At 61.0% G+C, this 15,465-nt stretch overlaps 1 protein-coding gene across 3 annotated transcripts in view; it reads left to right on the top strand.

Annotated features, from left to right (window-relative positions):
* Window positions 1-13,702, top strand: part of PACS1 (phosphofurin acidic cluster sorting protein 1) — a 124,237-nt gene extending 110,535 nt beyond the window's left edge. For all 3 annotated transcript variants that reach the window (XM_045558425.1, XM_045558426.1, XM_045558427.1), the window contains 13 exons: window positions 1,858-1,973; window positions 2,110-2,245; window positions 3,372-3,476; window positions 4,104-4,210; window positions 4,913-5,067; window positions 5,188-5,298; window positions 6,017-6,119; window positions 6,575-6,617; window positions 8,857-8,899; window positions 9,157-9,292; window positions 10,813-11,039; window positions 12,144-12,263; window positions 12,376-13,702. In XM_045558425.1, coding sequence (XP_045414381.1) covers window positions 1,858-1,973; window positions 2,110-2,245; window positions 3,372-3,476; window positions 4,104-4,210; window positions 4,913-5,067; window positions 5,188-5,298; window positions 6,017-6,119; window positions 6,575-6,617; window positions 8,857-8,899; window positions 9,157-9,292; window positions 10,813-11,039; window positions 12,144-12,263; window positions 12,376-12,491 — 1,518 coding nt within the window. In that variant the 3' untranslated portion in view covers window positions 12,492-13,702. The remainder of the gene's footprint in view (window positions 1-1,857; window positions 1,974-2,109; window positions 2,246-3,371; window positions 3,477-4,103; window positions 4,211-4,912; window positions 5,068-5,187; window positions 5,299-6,016; window positions 6,120-6,574; window positions 6,618-8,856; window positions 8,900-9,156; window positions 9,293-10,812; window positions 11,040-12,143; window positions 12,264-12,375) is intronic.
* Window positions 13,703-15,465: the final 1,763 nt, after the last annotated feature.

The following is a 15,465-nucleotide window of genomic DNA, read 5'->3' as shown; positions in this document are numbered from 1 at the left end:
AGGCTGGACACTGGGCAGGAGGAAGCAGGGAACTTCCCGGAATGCCACCTGGGGTGTGCTGCATGTGAGCCTCACAGTGAGACCTGCTGGGGGTTGAATGGGATCCAGGAGAATGATTCTAGGCCTGTTTTCTGTAGTAAATGATTCCTCATTAAAGATCTCTTGTATGACAGAACATTAGGGTTGATTCAGAGATGAGTCCAAGGCGTGCCATGCTGACTTACATTTTACAGTTCACCGGCAGTCTGAATAATCCAGCTTCCACTCTGGCCCCACTGTGGTCCCCGCTACCTGTGGCAACTGTCGTGGTCTTTCCAAAATGAAATTCCAGTTGTGTCATTTTCTGATTAAACTCTTCAGTGATTGACCAAATCTCAGGGACTTGATGCTGAACAAAAGAAGCCAAACACACAAAAAAATGGATCTGAGTTTGCCCAGAACACAAGAAGGGTTGAGGCCGGGCACGGTGGCTCCCGCCTGTAATCCTAGCACTCTGGGAGGCCGAGGCGGGCGGATTATTTGAGATCAGGAGTTCAAGACCAGCCTGAGCAAGAGCAGGACCCCGTCTCTACTAAAAATAGAAAGAAATTATGTGGACAGCTAAAAATATATATAGAAAAAATTAGCCGGGCATGGTGGCACATGCCTGTAGTCCCAGCTACCTGGGAGGCTGAGGCAGGAGGATTGCTTGAGCCCAGGAGTTTGAGGTTGCTGTGAGCAAAGCTGACACCGCAGCACTCTAGCCCAGGTAACAGAGTGAGACTCTGTCTGAAAAAAAAAAAAAGAAAAAAATGCTTGCTGTAGGATTCCATTTCTGTGAAATTCACACGCAGGCAAAACTAACCCATGAAGGCAAAGTGAGAACGCTCGTTGCCTGTGGGAGTGGGACAGGGCCTGTGGGACCCTTCGGGAGTGCTGGAATATTCCATCTTGAGTGGTTAATGGTCACCTAGGGCTACACTTGTGTAAAAATTCAAGTTCCCTGCTTTAGATCTGTGCCCCTTACTTTGTGGGCATTATGCCTCAGTGAACACTTTGAAAACACAAAGCATGGGCAGAGGCAGAGAGGCAGGTAAGCCGGCACGCAGGTGGGAGCATTAGGGAAGGGGGGGGCCTGGGGAGGATATGGGGGACAGCAATGTAGGAAGGTGAACCGGGCCAGGTCCGGGAGGGCCTCAAAGGCCCCGCTGGGGAGCCAAGACTGGGTTGGAGCAGTGCAGAGCCGTCCGCACCGTCGGAGCCGCGCTGGGCCTGGAGACCTTTGTGTGCCAGGAGCAGAGCCAGGAAGGCTGCGCTGGCCTGAGCAGCAGCGGGGCCTGTGGAGATTGTCAGACGCGACCCAAGGACAGGCAAAGGCCTGAACCCAGGAGCTGGGATGACCGGGTGAGTGTGAGTGAGCCAGGGAGGTGTGGCCCGGAGTCAGCATGAGGATGAGGAAGGAAGGGAGGATTCCAAGGTAGACGCAGGGTGGCTTTGGCTGAGGTGAGGAACGGAGCTGCAGACCTCCCTGGTCCCCAGACCGCAGCCCACACCCTGCGAGGCCAGGCCGGGAGCTAGGGAGACGTACAGATACGGTCCCCTTCCCTCCTGGAGGCGGCCGGTGGTCAGTCCGCCCATGCGCGTTGCTGACAAATCGCTCGTAAACGTGGAGGGCAGAGCCGGACGGCAGCGTGCAGGGCACACTCGTTTAAACAGTAGCAGCCCCCTTTGGTTGGGGAAGGAGGTTTGGAACTGCACTCGCTCAGAGAAAGAATGAACCGCGCTCTCGCGGTGGCAAGGGCCCTGGCAGGACTCTCAGGAGGCTCTTGGTGGTCGCTGCGTGAGCGGTGACCTCACTGCTCCGCCTCCTCCATGCAGGAAATCACTGACCAGGACATGTTTGCAGACGTGAGCACCAGTCTGGTTGTGCCAGAGAAAGTCAAAACTCCCATGAAGTCCAGCAAAACAGATCTCCAGGGCTCTGCCTCCCCCAGGTACTCCATCTGGGCAGGAGGCAGGGGGCGAACCCGCAGCCATACTTAGCGTGGGCTCTGGGGCCTGGGGAGAGCTTGGCTGGCAGCAGCTTTGGGGTCGGAGGCTGTTTGAGCACGCTTTCCGCATCCCTGGCAGCAAAGTGGAAGGGGCGCACACGCCGCGGCAGAAGAGGAGTACGCCCCTGAAGGAGCGGCAGCTCTCCAAGCCGCTGAGCGAGAGGACCAACAGCTCCGACAGCGAGCGCTCCCCGGACCTGGGCCACAGCACGCAGGTACTTCCCGGCCCCAGCACGGCCAGGGCCCCCTGAGAGTCCCTGGACTGCAGGCTCTGTGCAGTCACCTTCCTTGGACAGTTAGCTGGAGAGGAGAGGAGAAACACTTTGAAACGCTCTCCATAAAAAGTCTTGAAGAAAGACCAAAATTAGAGAGCTCCCCCGTGTTCGTTATCATTATTTCCTGCCAGGGGGAACGAGCTGACCTGTGGGAGCGGGGAGGGAGCCAGGAATGCTGGCGTTGTCCTTGTCCTGCCTGCTGTCACTCTCGTTGGCTGTGCCTCCTCGGCCTCCACCAGACAGTCTGGGGTTCGTGAGTCAGTTGTCCCAGAGGACAGCAGCCACCAGGTCTCGGGGGACATCCCCAACCTGAGTGCCAATCCTTTAGTGCATCTGTGGGTCAGTTACTGTGATAAGTTAACAATATTGAAGTATTTCTAATGAAATTCCCGAGAGTGGCTGGAAAGGAAGTCGGAAGAAACGGGCCTCAGGGGTCGTGTTCTCTTTGAAGGCCGGGGGTGGGAGGGCGGGGGTCAGAGCTTCGGGGCAGGGGCTTCCCTGGACTGCCAGGTTCCGGAGTGAGGCAGCAAGGCTGTTCATTTCCCTGATAAATATTGTCAAGAGGAAGCGTGTGTCAGCGTGGCCTCCCAAGTTCGGTGCTGTTACCCAGCTGAAAATGAGCCGGAGCCTAGAATAGCCTAGTGCCTGGGGTGAGGTACTGTCCTTCCTGTTAATCACTATTCCTGAAATACCTTTTGTTCCCGCAGACAGCAGGTGCCCACACAGCACTGCTGCCACTCTCGTTGTGTCTCTCCCGCTGCCTGGCTCTGTCTCTCTGAGCCACGGCCGCCCTCTCCTGCGCCTCCTTCCTCCATCCGCCGTGCCTCCCGCCGCCTCGCCGGCAGGGCGACCACATGACTTTGTTCTCATGTGTTCCCGTGTCCTCTGCTCATTCTCTCTCCTCTCCTCCCCGCCGCGGGCTGGCCAGCGGGAGGCTGCGTCTCCTTCGCAGATTCCATGTTCTCGGTTCTCTCTGAACACCCTGCCCCAGGGCTTCTCCACGCACCCGGCCCCAGCCCCAGGCTCCCCGGGGACTGCCCGACAGGAGACACTTCTGTCCCTGCAGATTCCAAGAAAGGTGGTGTATGACCAGCTGAATCAGATCCTCGTGTCAGATGCAGCCCTCCCTGAAAACGTCATCCTGGTGAACACCACTGACTGGCAGGGCCAGGTGAGGGCCGGGACAGGCCGTGCCCGGGGAGCGCGAGCGACCCCTCCCTCAGCCCGTCCACCCTGAACCGAGCCCAGAGCTCGGTCCAGGGCTCCAGTCCTACTCCTGTCATTGTGCCACCTGTGGGATCTGAAGCCACTAACTTTGCCACCCTCGGCTTCCCCGGATGTGGAAGAGCAGCAGTCGTCCTGCCTGGCGCCAGAGCACGCCGCGGGCACAGGCAGCACAGTGGGGCCAGGGCACTTGGAGAAGCTCCAGGTGCTGGGACATGCCGGGTTGGTCCTAGTTCCCACAAAGGTGACTCGGCGGGGCCGGAGCAGCCCTGCCTGTCCCCAGCCTGCCCACCCCTTAGATGCTGGTGCCAGGACCCCCGGAGCACGGGCTACAGGGGAGCACTAGTGTCAGAAACCCCCTCGGCCTTCCCGCCTATGATGGTCAGTGTGTCTCGTGGGTCTGGCGCCACCTCTCCTACCCTGAGTGGCAGCCAGGAAACCTGGCCACGTTTGCCCACCTCAGTCTGAGCTACAGAGGACAAGGGCCCTGCGGCTCAGCCTGGGCCTTGCTTGCCCTCCTGGGGGATCGACGTGCCCTCACCTGTGTCCCTTCCCCTTCCCCTCCCCACCCCAGTACGTGGCCGAGCTGCTCCAGGACCAGCGGAAGCCTGTCGTGTGCACCTGCTCCACCGTGGAGGTCCAGGCCGTGCTGTCCGCCCTGCTCACCCGGATCCAGCGCTAGTAAGGGCACCGCTGCCCCGCTGCTGCCCGCACCCTCCACCCTGACTTCCAGGCGAGGACAGGGCCTCCTGGCCTCATCAGACTGAGAAACTGCAGGGGGTGTGCGGTTGGGGCACAGCACAGGCTGTAGGGCGTCAGGCAGTGGAAACAGCAGCTCCTGCCCCCCTCCCGACCCCCTCACCCCGGCTCCCTGCCTCCACCTTCTTCATCCTCTTAACCTGTGACAGGGAAGAGAGAACCCCGGGTTTTAAACGGACCTTTTACTCCTTCCTTCCAACTGTAATGCGCTGCTTGACAGTCGAGAGTTGGGGATCCCCCAGGGCCTTCTCAGAGGGGCCCAGGGGCCCCTGCCCTTGTGGTCGCTATGGATTCCAGAGTCACAGGGCACACACCCATGCAGGCCGCCCCAGTGGTGCTGCCGCGTTGCACGTCAGCCTCAGCTATTCCATCTCCTTCCTGGACAACGTCCTGCGCTGTGATCCTGGATTTCCCCTTAATTGCAAAAGCTCTGTGGCTTATTGTCCATGGTTTTCCCCTTAATTGCAAAAGCTCTGTGGCTTATTGTCCACGTTTTTCTGTTCTATTTTGTGTATTGTTTTGCTTCCCCTGTCGGTTGTTGAAATCGTGGAGAGTCTGCCCTTGGGGTCCCCCTGAGCAGGATCCTGGTGACCCCGGGTTCTTGATGCTCCTCTTCCTCCCCAGCTGCAACTGCAACTCTTCCATGCCCCGGCCGGTGAAGGTGGCCGCGGTGGGGGGCCAGAGTTACCTGAGTTCCATCCTCCGGTTCTTCGTGAAATCGCTGGCCAGCAAGACCCCAGACTGGCTGGGCTACATGCGTTTTCTCATCATCCCCCTCGGTAAGGCCGGCCGCCGCTGGGAGCCGGTGTCGGGCTATGCGCTCCCACCAGGCAGGGGGTGGGCCGCCCCCCCACTTCTCCCCCAGACCAATTCGCCTTCTCTGGCTTTCCACCTACCAGGTTCTCACCCAGTGGCCAAATACCTGGGCTCCGTCGACAGCAGATACAGCAGTTCCTTCCTCGACTCTGGCTGGAGAGATCTGTTCAGTCGCTCGGAGCCCCCAGTGTCAGGTAGGGGCCCCTTGGCAGGGAGCTGTTCCCCAGGTTCACGGAGCTGGGGGTTGTGCTGCTCTCCCCGCGCTGTCGCCTCCCAGGCACTACGCACGTTCGTTTTTCCAGTAAGTGTTCGTTAGCGGAGGCTCGTTACAGGCTGCCCTTCCACTCTGGACGTTTTGAACCTCTGCACTGCACGTCTGGAAGTGAGCAGGGCCATGTGCAGGGAGGGCACTGGACATCTCTAGTTGTAGAGATGAAATCTAAGAAGCAGAGAATAGTTACCGAGTCATCTCTTAATAAACGACAGACACTGCACCAGCCGGTGTTGCCCTGAGTGCCAAGTAGAGGTGGCAGGATCAGAGTGAGGCTGAGTTCCCCCAGACAGAGCGAGCGATGGCTTGGCAAGGCTGTGACGAAGGGCTGGGCAGCGATCGGTGGGGTGAGGCTCCTGTGGGTTGACAGATGGCCGTGAACACAGGTAGGAGCAGGTGGGTGTGACAGGAAGGCCGTGGTTAGCCCAGGAAAGAGCAGGACGTCGAGAACTGGAACGGAGAGATTGGAGGGAGAGGCCCATCCTTTGGTTCACGCCTCCTTCGATTCAAAACCAAAGGGCTGTCGGCCCTTCCTTAGCCCGACCCCCAGGGCTCTGTGCGGGGTCCCAGGAGGCGCTCTGCGAGGGGTCTGCAGGTTCACAGCTGAAACCCACGGCAGCTGTGGCTTGTCTTTTCCACAGAGCAACTGGACGTGGTGGGGCGGGTGATGCAGTACGTCAACGGGGCGGCGGCGACGCACCAGCTTCCCGTGGCTGAAGCCATGCTGACCTGCAGGCACAAGTTGTAAGCTTGACTTTGGGGGGTTTCTGAGAACTAGGTCGGGCAGGTCACAGGAATATCGAGTCTTCAGTGCATTTTCACACTTTCGCTCTCTGCACCCCATGTCCCTTTGCGGGAACCCTGGAGGGTGAGAGGGATTTTACCGCCTCCCACTGGCACTCCTTCCTGGCCGCGGCCTCCCGCTGCAGGGCCAGGCGCTGAGTGCGGAGCAGCCTGTCTAGTGGCCGAACTCAGATGCGGGAGCAGAGAGTGCAATTTGCACAGTCAGCTCTTTTGCCCCATTTTATGTGCTCCATACGGACAGCAAGTGATAGACCCTCGTGCCACCCTGAGATGTGATGGGACGATGTGTAGTGTTCTGGGCTCCTTTGAAGCCACAATAAAACAGGAAGAGCTGACGTCCCGGCGGCCCCCTCAGTCTGACCTGCTAACTGCAGAGCTTCCCTGTCTCCCAACAGCCCTGATGAAGACTCGTACCAGAAGTTCATCCCCTTCATTGGCGTGAGTACTGACTGCCCTCTGCTCCGTACCCCACCTGTTCTCCCGGCCTTCCCATCCCGCCCTCCCTGACACCCACACAAAAATAAAATATTGATCTAGAACAGTGGTTGAGGGGGTGTCCCCAGGGGACACCAGACAGTGTCTGGAGACATTTCTGATTATCACAGCTGGGGGCGGGGCCTGGGATTTTGGTGAACACCTGCAGTGCACGGGACAGTCCCCAGCGCAGGGAATGACCTGGCCCCACGTGGCAGCAGCACCAAGGCAGAGGAGCCCTGGGCTGGGACATGTACTGGGCTGCCCCTCTTGGTGTCCTCCCTTTCTGAATCACGGACTGTCCCCAGAATCATCCCTGGTGTCTCTGATTTATTGCACCAGGCCCTGGACTTGGTGCCTTGGCCCAGGGAACGGCGTCCAAGCACAGCTTCCGCAGGCTACGGGGAAGAGGGAGCTGCCTCAAAATAATGAAAGACAATATTTTGAAGAGTAGTAGAGAAATAGATATTTCTGTTTTCAGGGTCAGATAGACCACTGAGAGGAAGGGTTTCTAGTCTTTCTTTCTGTTTAGTTGAGGAAAATCTCTATACTAGTTAATTTTGAAAATAAAGAAAAATGCCAGACATGGTGGCTCACACCTATAATCCCAGCACTTTAGGAGGCCGAGGCAGGAAGATCATTTGAGGCCAGGAGTTCAAGATCAGCCTGGACAACATAGACCCTATCCCTGTGGAAAAAAAAAGTTAGCTGGGCATGGTGGCACGTACCTGTAGTCCCAGCTACTCAGGAGGCTGAGACAGGAGGATCACTTGGGCCCAGGAGTTTGAGGCTGCAGTGAGCTACAGTCACACCACTGCCCTCCAGCCTGGGCAACACACCCTGTCTCTGAAAAAAAGAAAAGGAAGAAAGAAAAGAAAGGAAGAACCCCTTGGATGTCTTTGATGTCAGGTAGACTGGCCATCAGTCTGTTTCATTTGATGACATCTGGGCCACAGACACAGAATGACCTAGAGGGGCCCAGAGAGATCAAGCTTATAGCCCTGTGAGGGACTGAAAACTCAGATTTCCGTTTATAAGACCTTCTAATTTCCCTTCCAAACCAGCTTGTGTCTTTTCTCTCCTCTCTTTGAGGATCACTCAGAGCTTCTAGAGAGAAAGTGTGTGTGCAGGTGAGGGGCCGGCTCCTCGCTCTCCCTGTCTCTGCGCACCAAGATGCTGCAGGTCTGCAGTGGTCTTGGGAGATGCCTGAGCTGGGGAAACTCGGTCCCGCCAGTTCCCGGCGAGCCCCGGGGCTGCTCCCATGGCCGCATCACAGGCCCCAGGACCACGGCCCACAGGCTGGGCTGGCGGTTTGGCGCATCTCATTTCGCTGTGGGTTGCTGCTCACTCTGGCCTCACAGCTGAGAGAGATAAAAATTCTTCTAAAACCAAAGGAGCTAGCATCGTCACAGAACGCCAGGGCAGCGAGGCGAGAGGGGAATTGTATCCAGGAGGGCCCAGAGTGTCAATTTGTTCTCCGGGAACCAAAGTCAGGTTGCGTGGAGAATTGGGGCAAACCTCAGGAGTGCAGCCATGTGCTCCCGGCAGCCCTGGGGACCATCTGCAGGCGGCACGTGTCCTGGCTCCTCCAGCCGAGTGCAGCCTCTGGCCTCCCGGCTCCGGCTCCGCTGCTGCTTTGCCTGGGGCTGGGCTGGGCGGGGTGATAGGGCACAGCACTAAGTCACCGGGCACTTCAGACACAGCCTGCATGGTCACATCATCTGTCTCAGGCTGCGTCCCTTTCTGGCCACTGGAGGGCGCCCTCTGTCCTTTCCAGAATTCTCCACAGAGACTCGAAAATCCCTGAGGACCACCCCCCACCCCAATTCGGTAGGGTGATTCCAGGAAGGCCAGAGGGGGGAGGGCTGGTGTCACCCCTTAGCATGGGGCACGGTCCCTGCCATGAGAGCTCCTGTCCCGACAGGTGGAGCCCTGGTCCCCTGCCCCTCCCCACGTGGTATCCCCAGGGCACTGAAATGGCTCCTGCCCTGGACCGTCATCCCCGAGAAGGGCTGCGCATCTCACAGGCCCCGCGTCATGTTTGGAGCTGGGTTGTCTGGCCGTTTTCCCCACGTCTCTCAACGATCGGGCTGCTCTGGATTTGCAAAGGCTTTAAAGGCTGAGATAAAACAATGTGTAGTGGTGGCTGCGGCTCTGACCCCCTGCTGCGGTGGGCCTCTAACGTGTGTCTCTCTCCGTGCAGGTGGTGAAGGTGGGTCTGGTTGAGGACTCTCCCTCCACCGCAGGTGAGCTGGGCTCCGTGTCTGCCGTGGGGTGGGAGTGGTGCCTGCCCCGTCCTCTGTCTGGTCCAGTTGGAGGCCCTGGATGTCCTAAGGGACACCAGCGTGTGAGCAGGAAGGACGTGGGCACCCCGGCCCCCAGTTGTAGTGGTGGCCAGGGGAGGGGAAGGGGCCGAAGCCCAGGGAGGAAGGCCAGGCTGCCGAAGAGACGCAGGGAGGTCAGGGTGGCTTCCTCCGGCCAACTGTGTTTGTCTCCCTGCCAGGCGACGGGGACGATTCACCTGTGGTCAGCCTTACTGTGCCCTCCACGTCACCACCCTCCAGCTCAGGCCTGAGCCGAGACGCCATGGCCACCCCGCCCTCCTCCCCGTCCATGAGCAGCGCCCTCGCCATCGTGGGGTAAGGCTCCCGCCGTGCCTGCCTGGGCCGCATGCGCCTCCATCAGCGCCCGGCAGCCGCACTGATTCCAGGGACAGGCACGTGGGCTTGGGATGTGGCAGCAGGGCGAGGGCACTGGAGCTGGAATTCAGGGGCGAGGTCCGGCCGCCCAGGCATGAGCAGCGCAGCAGAATGGAGGACACTGTCCCCCTGCCTCGCGGAGTTGCGGGCTCAAGTGAGATGGCGTTGGCAGCGAGGCCTTTTCAAGCTGCGAAGTGCTGTGCAGCGTCTGGTTACGGGGCTTCCTAGGCATGAGGACGAGCGTGGGCTTGGGGATGAGACGCAGCTGGGTTTGGGTGGCTCTGTCTCCCGGACACTGCGTCCCTGTACCCATCACTCAACTTCAGTTCTGTCTTCTGTGTGGTAGAGGTGAAACGGCCCCCTCACAGCACTGTCGTGTGGCTTAAATAAGAACACGCGTGTTCGTGCTGGACACGCAGGGGCATCCCGCCCTCCTGTCAGGGGCGCTGGGGCCGGAGCAGCCACCCAGCTGGGCAGCACCCGCCCACCGAGCAGTGACGGAGACTCAGACCCGAGTGGCGATGGGGGGCGTGTCTTCAGGATCCCACCCCTCTAAAGCTTGGACAAAGCTAAACACCCGCTGTCCCAGGAGGGTGCTCTGCCGTGAGGGGCTCTGCAGAGAGGAGAGCGGGGCAGGGCCAGAACCTTCCATAGGAACAGCCTCTGTCTTCACCCCCGCTTCCCGTTCTTCCGCCTTCACCTCTTTCTCTCCTTATAGCAACAGAGAGGGAGGCACTGGCCAGGGAATTTTCCAGAAGTGCCAATGGCAGCGGCACAGCCTGGGCTGGACCCCGGCCCCAATTGCCCACCCTCTCCCCTTGGCCTGCTCCGCGGCGCCTGCTGCTTTGCTGGGAGGGACGGTGCGGAGGAGGCGGGATCCCCGCACGGCCACGCCACGCCCAGGGACCTGGAGGTCCCTGTCCCACGGTGGGGTCTCGAGCACCTCCACCTCCCTTTGCCTTCCAGTTGAAGTCGTTTCTTAGTGGAAATGGGGCAGGAAGAGAAGAGCGAGAGCCTCCCTGCCGCGTGCCTGTTGTGTCTGCCGCTCCCTTCGGGACACAGCAGCCGTGCTCCCCTGGGAGCTAAAACTGTCACCGAGCTGGAAGTGCCATAAATATGAGGAAGCCGCAGGCCACCCCCCTTGCTCCCCCACCCCGGCCTCTGCTTAGTGTTGTCAGGCCTTGCTTGCGGGCACATGTGTGTGCACACATGTACATATGTGTGCGAGTATGTGTTCTCCTTTCTTTGCATCCCTCGTCCTCCTGTGCCATTTTTATTTGGTTCCCTTTCCGTGTCCTGTGCCCTCATCCTCTTGGCTTTGCCCTCAGGCGCCTGATGCTCCGTCCTACACGACTGGAGGGCCCGCGGGCCGAGGCTGCCCTTCCTCCCTGCCACGGTCCGGCCCGCGTATTGGGGAGCCGGGGCAGAGCCGAGCTCTCACCTTTGTCTCCCTGCCCCAGGAGCCCCAGCAGCCCGTACGGGGACGTGATCGGCCTCCAGGTGGACTACTGGCTGGGCCACCCCGGGGAGCGGAGGAGAGAAGGTGACAAGAGGGACGCCAGCTCCAAGAACACCCTCAAGAGCGTCTTCCGCTCGGTGCAGGTCTCCCGCCTGCCCCACGGCGGGGAGGCCCAGCTTTCTGGCACCATGGCCATGACTGTGGTCACCAAAGAGAAGAACAAAAAAGGTAAGTGCCCCCCCAAGGCCACGGCAGTCCAGGGCCAGCAGGCCTCCCGTCTCCTCTCGGGGTCTGGGACAGAACCCGTTCCTGGGAGACACTGGATGGGGGTGCAGCCGGGGGTCCAGAGGGGACAGTCCCACGTCCCCTGGGGGACGAGGCCATTCTCTGTATGATGCGGGGAGCTGAGGCCTCGGTGGCCATTGGTCACTGTGTGCTGAGCACCTGCGCCCCAGGGCCGAGGCAGTTACTGCCGTGCAGAGAAAGGAGCCTTCTGGCCACTGCCCTCCAGGGTGGACTGTATGACAGGGACGTCTCCAGGCCACAGCACCCCTGTGACACTGGGAAAGCAGAGCATCTGCTCCCAGCCTTGGGGGCCGCTCCAAAGAGGCTTCATGAGCAAAAGCACACAGTTACTTTTTAAGAATTGAGGGGCATCCGGTCCACTCTGGCAAGAGGGTGGCCTAAGGCACTGGAGGTGGAGTTGGAGGGTGGCCCTGCGTACTGTGCTCTGGGACAGTGAGGCAGGGATCCTGTAGCAAGGCCACTGTCGGTGCCAGCTGGGGACCTGCAGCACTGGCGTGGCCCCAGACCCTGCTCCTGCGGGCGCTCCCGAAGCAGCTGTGCCCATTTCTGCAGAGTTCCCCGGGGGTCAGTTAGGGGATCATGCCAGGCCCGCAGCCAAAACCCAAGGACTGAAGCACAGAGACTCACCAGCGGCGGCCGTCAGCCGAGCGGGGGTGGAGCGGGGAGCACCCCAGCGCCCCCGGGGCCGGGCCAGTATGAGCCTGCGTTGCGATGGCCTCCCTCTCAGAGCACGCTCCGGACACGGCGGCCAGCCCCTGCCCCACAGGCTGCTGGGACATTCCAGCCGAGAGGGACCGGAGGGACCACCTGGCCCCAGGTCCTCACTGCACAGAGGAAGACAGCGAGGCCGGGGGAGCAGGATCTTAGCCAAAGTCGAGCCCAGTGCCAAGATCCTGACCTGCAGCCTAGAGCCAGGCCATGCCAGGGGAGAGACGGCTTCTGGCCAGCTACCCCCACCACAGGACGCGGGGAGAGGGTGGCTGCTTCTCCAGGGGCTGTGACAGGCGGGTCCCGCTTGCTTTACAGTCCCCACCATCTTCCTGAGCAAGAAACCCCGAGAAAAGGAGGTGGACTCCAAGAGCCAGGTCATCGAGGGCATCAGCCGCCTCATCTGCTCTGCCAAGCAGCAGCAGACCATGCTGAGAGGTGCGGGGAGGGCGGAAGAAGGGGACCTGGGGAGGGAGGCGGTGGCCCTCCCCAAGGGGCCCTGGGAGATGGCCGGAGCAGCCCTGGTCACTTGCCTCTCCCTGCCACCTAGTGTCCATCGATGGAGTGGAGTGGAGTGACATCAAGTTCTTCCAGCTGGCAGCCCAGTGGCCCACGCACGTCAAGCACTTTCCAGTGGGTCTCTTCAGTGGCAGCAAGGCCACCTGAGGCCTGTGCCCGGCCACTCTCCCTCCTGGCACTGCCACCAGCCTCACCGCCTGCGGGCAGGGGGAGGCCAGCAGGCCCGGGCCAAGCACCCCCTTTCCCGGCACTGGGTCCTGCCTCTCCGCTGGCCAGGCCTGAAGGACACTGCCACTGCCCAGGCCACCCCTGTCCAGCCCCCGACCCGCCTCTCTCTGCTCCCTCCTGCTCCAGGCCGAGGGCCTGTTGGTTTTGCCTTCTGGTGCCCATAGTCCCTGGAGCTGAGTCCTCCAGGCCTTCCTCAGCCGATTCCAGCCTCTTCCTCACCTCGCGGCACCAGTTCCCTGCTGCAGACAGGAGGCCTGGCAGCCTGGGCCTCGGCAGCAGAGCCGTCCTCCCCGCAGCCCCTCCGGCCGCAGGATCTCGTTCTCTGAGGCCCCGCTGCCAGATGCCACCCACTCTGCCCACCCGAGGTGGGCCCAGGCCACTCCCCGCTTCCCACAGCTTCCACTGGGGGGTGGAGAGGCCCCCCGAGCCTGTGGGACCCTCCCCCTGCACACAGGGCTGGGAGGCAGCGCCCTCACCCCAGGACCCCGTTACTGTGGCAACACGTGTGTTTCCGGGATGGAAGGGCCGCCCAGTCTTCCCCATGCACGACTTCTTGCCCCCTCCAGGTCCCCTGCAGGTGTCACGTGTGTCCTGAGTGTTTTTCAGTTCTGTGCACGGCCAGTCTCTTGGTGGCTCTGTGCGATGCGCCCGTGCTCCGCCCCGCCCTGGGGCTTCCGCCCTTGTGGCTGACGCTCCCTCCGCCTCCCGGCCCCACCCAGCCCACTCTGCCTGGACTCTGGACCCCACCAGCACATCGCGCGGCCCAGCCACCTCCCTCTTCGCACCGTGTCCTGTCGTCCGTGTGCCTCTCCCTGCCGTCCTTCCCCTCCCCCGGCTGGGCCTCCCTGTCCCGCCTCGGTTGAGCCGCCCGGGCCCGGACCACCGTGCAGGAGAGGCTGGGGACCTGCGTGTCCTCCTACCGCCGGCACCGCCAGAGCTTTTCTCTCGTCCTCCCACTCCTTCCCGGAAGTTTTTGCACAGAACTTCATTTTGAACACACCGCCCCAGACGGCCCTCCAGCCCTCCCCCAGCCCAGCCCTGCTGTCCAGAGCGTCCCTGGGCCGGAGACGGGGCGGGAGGGACTGAGGTGATGGGTTTTTCATTCAATAAACCGGTGATTTCTTACCGACCGGGCTTCTGCGCCCTCACTGTGCCAGGAGCCGCCCGCACGCCCATGTGTGAGGTCCCACGTTCTCAGTGACGGAAACAGGCGTGGAGGTGGCCCGCCCGGCAGGAGGCTGGCAGAGGCTGGCAGAAACAGATGCCATTCCCACACCAAGATCCCCCTGTCCCCAGGACCCGCCATGCTCAGGTCCCAGCTTCCGGGGCAGTGACGAGTTGAGGGTGGTTCCCTCTCTTCTGGTCGAAGACCAGGACTTGGCTTCCCTGCCCTGCTCGGCCTACGTCCTGGCACAGTGTCCGGAAGTCGCTGACCTCTCAGCCAGACGAGTCTTTGGCTCTTTAGGATGAGGTGGGGCTGGGGCCCTTCTGTAAAGTTCACTCTCCTGCCTGCCCTTGACCTCAGAGATGGGAAACAGTCACAGCCAGTGTCCTGGGAGCTCCCGGGACAGCGGCCTGCACGCAAAGCCCGGCGGTGAGGGCTGCGGCCGGACAGCCCAGGTGGAGAGGCCGTGAGTGCTGCCACGGAGCACAGTGGGGGTGGCCTGAGGCCTCGCCGGAACGGGGCAGTCAAGCAGGGCAGCGAAGCCCGGAGTCCCAGGGCAGGAGTGGGACAGGTGGACTGGGACCCCCGGCTCCTGGTCCTCTCGGGCGCTGTCTCAGAAGCTAGTGGGGTGAGTGTGACGCCTGACTCCACACCCAGCCTCCCTCCTGGGGCAGGAAGTGCCCCGCCCTGCTCTGTCCCTCGCTGCTGTCCCGCCTCTCCTCCACGGGCTCTCTCCCACCCGCGTGCAGACATGCAGAGCAGCTCCCATGTTGAAGGCAAAAGACTCCCGGGGCCCAGATTCCCTCCAGCTGCCACATGCGTCTGCTCCCCTGAGAGCTAAACCCCAGAAGAGCTGTTTGTGTTCCCACCCCACTTCCTCCCACTCCACGATCCCACCAAATGTTCCCTTACCAAGGTCACCAGTGACCCCGGCTGCCAGATCCTATCAGCAACATCCGGTGCAAATAATCACCCGCTCCTGGAATCTTTCTCCGCTTGGCCTGTGGACAAAGCTCTGTTCCCCCAGCTGCCCAGCCTCCTCTGCCCACGCACAGCGGAGCGCGACGTCTGCTCCTCCCGTGGACGCGACCCCCAGTGCGGCGAAGCTCCCTTTAGCTGCTGAGGCCAAAATCTTCGGGATCCTCCTGGCTTCCCTTTCTCCCACACCCAGCACCCAACTGGCAGGTCCCGCCCTCCTCGCCACTGCTGGCGTTTCTCCTCCCTCCTCTGGACATTGCAGTAGCCTAGTTACCTCTCTCCTTCCCTCCCCACCCCCTCGGGCTCTCCCTGCGGTGTTCTCCGCACATAGCCAGAGAGGGCTTTCTAAAATGTTGACCAGACCATGTTACATTGCTGATCCAAACTGTCCGGTGCTTCCCATCTCACTAAGAATATAATCCAAAGCCCTCGGTAACCTGTGAGGCCTAGCTGATCCGACTTCCCTCTAGTACCTGGTCTTACCTCCTCTTACTCTTCCCCTCCCCACGGCCCCTGGACATGCCTCGACTCCCCAGCACAGCCTGCCTCAGGGCCTTTGCACAGCTGTGGGGCCTGCCTGCCTGCCTGCCTGTGCCTGCCCCCAGTTCACGCAGCTGCTCCTCATTACAGTCTCAGCTGAAACCTCACCCCGGGAGGCCTGCCCTTGTCTCACCCTGCTTTTTCTTACTAGCACCTCTCCTTGGCACGAATAACTTCTCTCCCACTAGAATGTGAGCTCCAAGCAAAGAG

Source organism: Lemur catta, chromosome 7, assembly GCF_020740605.2.
Source record: "Lemur catta isolate mLemCat1 chromosome 7, mLemCat1.pri, whole genome shotgun sequence".
Lineage (NCBI taxonomy): Eukaryota > Metazoa > Chordata > Mammalia > Primates > Lemuridae > Lemur > Lemur catta.
This window is presented reverse-complemented; position numbering and strand designations above follow the sequence as displayed.